We start from the raw sequence: 2,500 nt of genomic DNA, 5'->3' as shown, positions 1-2,500 counted from the left end.
GAGAGAGAGAGAGAGAGATAGATAATAAGATAATATATACATTCTAATTGAACGCTTCCCATAACACAAAGTTATTTTTTTTTTACATTATAATTTATCACTTATATATAATTCGATGATTACTCGATCAAAAAGAAAGACAAAATCATGTGCAAGTAATTAGTTTAACACTCCTTCGAATAGCAATGTTGGTATAGTAAGACACGTGGTTTATGAAAGTCGGCTTTTTTCGTCGACTTTATCGTGTGATTTATATACGAAACTTTAGGACTTGAGCCAATTAGGAGTTACAAAAGTCGTAAAATTCGCACAGCATGAGATTCGATTTATCGTTGATCGAAAAGGATATAATTTCATGGAACGCGACTCGATGAAATTCTTTGCACGGATTTGTATAAGTAGATTATTTCTCTTTTTCTTTTATATTTTTTCTTAAATAAAAAACGACGACGTACGACCGTTTTACTCCGAGAATATTTTCCTTCTCTCGCCGTTTGCATGCAAATTTTTCCTCATACTTACTTACTTATTTACGTACTTAGTTACTTATGAAAATACTTTAGCGTGTTGGTCGATATAACAGCGTAACGCGTAATGCAGAATAACGAGAACGTTGAAAAATGAACGCATTCAACGCAGCGATAATATTTAGAAATCGTCCTCTGATCGTTATCTCTTTCTCTTTCATTTTTTCTTTTTTTAGTATGTTTTTTGTTTTGTTTTTTTGTTTTTTTTTTTTTTTCCTTTCCTTTTTTGTAATCCGATTTTACGCAAAGTAAACGCGGAAAAATTAAATGGATACGAAATTAATCACGCGTTTGTTTATGTATCTATTAATCAAGCTCATGTTTAATGAAGCTGCTTTCGAAACGTTTTGGTTTCCTCTTTTATATGTGTGTATGTGCGTGCGTGTGTGCGTGTGCGTGCATGTGTCCATGTATTGATTCCTCGTTTCATTACAATTCGTTAACTCAGTCGTTATTTTTTATATGAAATGAAATCAACGACATCATTGACATCAATGATAAATCTATTTTCTTTTTAATAAGGCAGGATTTTTTTTCTTAATCTTTCATATTCATTGATTCATAAATTCATTATCATTAAGGAAACTTTTATAAAGAACTTGAAATTGGATTTATACATCATTGGCATATCCTCACTTTGAAATACTCTATAAATTTTATATTTCTTTTTCTTAAGATGATATTTCAGCAAACGTTTCCCGTCATATTTTTCCACAGAATCGCGTCGTAAAACACGACCGCGTAAGATCGGTGCGTGAAGCGCGAAGCAGACCTTTTTCTGGTACATACGACCTTAAAATAGCGAATGGTAAGCGCACACCGACGTCTGTTTAGATTTATGTCTTTATATTTTTCAGGGACGACTGCTGGGAAAGGCCGACGCGTACTTCAGTTCCTTTCGGCGTTGCAACTATCCACGAATCAGGGCACCTAACGCTACTCCTGAGATAGTTTACGAGTGTGCTCGGTACTCTAGGTACGTATGTACATATATGCGTTTGTTTATTTATTGATTGTGCGTATTCTCACATTCATTGCCATCTCCACAGTTCCTATAGATATATATCTATGTATACGTTTGCGGTACGTTTGTGTATACACGTGCCGCCCATTTACCCGCGTTTCCGCGACCGGAACCGCATCCTTCTCGTTTAGCGCAACCAGAAATTCCTGAATGTATCACCACTGTGCCCGCTCGAAAATGGCAAATATCGTCCGCCCCATTGTTTGCCAAAACTGAATCTCTTCCTCTGAATTTTCCCGTATACGCGCGTGCGTGTATTTGCGCCTGTATATATGCGTAAGTGACATATAAATACATAACGCTCGTATACGTAAAGCGGAAAGATATTCGAGTGGTGTACAGAAATTCTAAACGCATGAAAAAACAAAGCGTTCTCTTTGAAATCTTGTTAAGCGCAAGTTCGTTTAAAATTTCTTATAATTAATTATGATCTATATGTATTTCGTTTTATTTGTATATTTTATTATAGGATGCCTTTAGGCTAATTTTATATGATAAAATAATGTTATATGATAAAAAGGGACAAAAAATAAATTACTTATCTTCTTCATTATTCATTTAATATCGCATATAAGTGAGGGAACAATTTGTTTAGATTATTGTTATTGTTTAGTTTTTTTTTTCTTTTTTTGTTTCCTTTTTTTTTTTTTTTTTTTTTTTTTTTGTAGGTAGGAGAACCGAGAGAAAAATTTTTTTTGAGAGTATATTGAATTCTATATATATATATAATGTATGTAAATATAAATATATATGCTCGTATATGTATTCTATAAAAATGTAATTTTACGGGATTCATCGATGAGCGTAAATACATTTATTGGAAATAAATTGTCATTAACGAAGATGTCAAAGTGCTAGTTGTAAAAGAAGTATGTAAAAAAAAAAAAAAAAAAAAAAAAAAGCACTAACAAAACATTAATACCATGACAAAATGCAAATTGAACGAACG

General features: G+C 32.6%; 1 protein-coding gene across 19 annotated transcripts in view; it reads left to right on the top strand.

Moving 5' to 3' along the window:
* Nucleotides 1–2,500, top strand: part of LOC124946386 (LHFPL tetraspan subfamily member 6 protein-like) — a 61,292-nt gene that overhangs the window by 14,011 nt on the left and 44,781 nt on the right. For all 19 annotated transcript variants that reach the window (XR_007100041.1, XR_007100038.1, XR_007100040.1 and 16 more), the window contains one exon: nt 1,385–1,503. Coding sequence is in view for 13 of the 19 variants with exons in the window: in XM_047486990.1 (XP_047342946.1) it covers nt 1,385–1,503 (119 nt within the window). In the remaining 6 variants the exon portion in view is untranslated. The remainder of the gene's footprint in view (nt 1–1,384; nt 1,504–2,500) is intronic.

The sequence above is a fragment of the Vespa velutina genome, chromosome 2 (assembly GCF_912470025.1).
Source record: "Vespa velutina chromosome 2, iVesVel2.1, whole genome shotgun sequence".
Lineage (NCBI taxonomy): Eukaryota > Metazoa > Arthropoda > Insecta > Hymenoptera > Vespidae > Vespa > Vespa velutina.
Note: the sequence above shows the minus strand (reverse complement) of the source record. Positions and strands in the feature narration are given on the sequence as shown.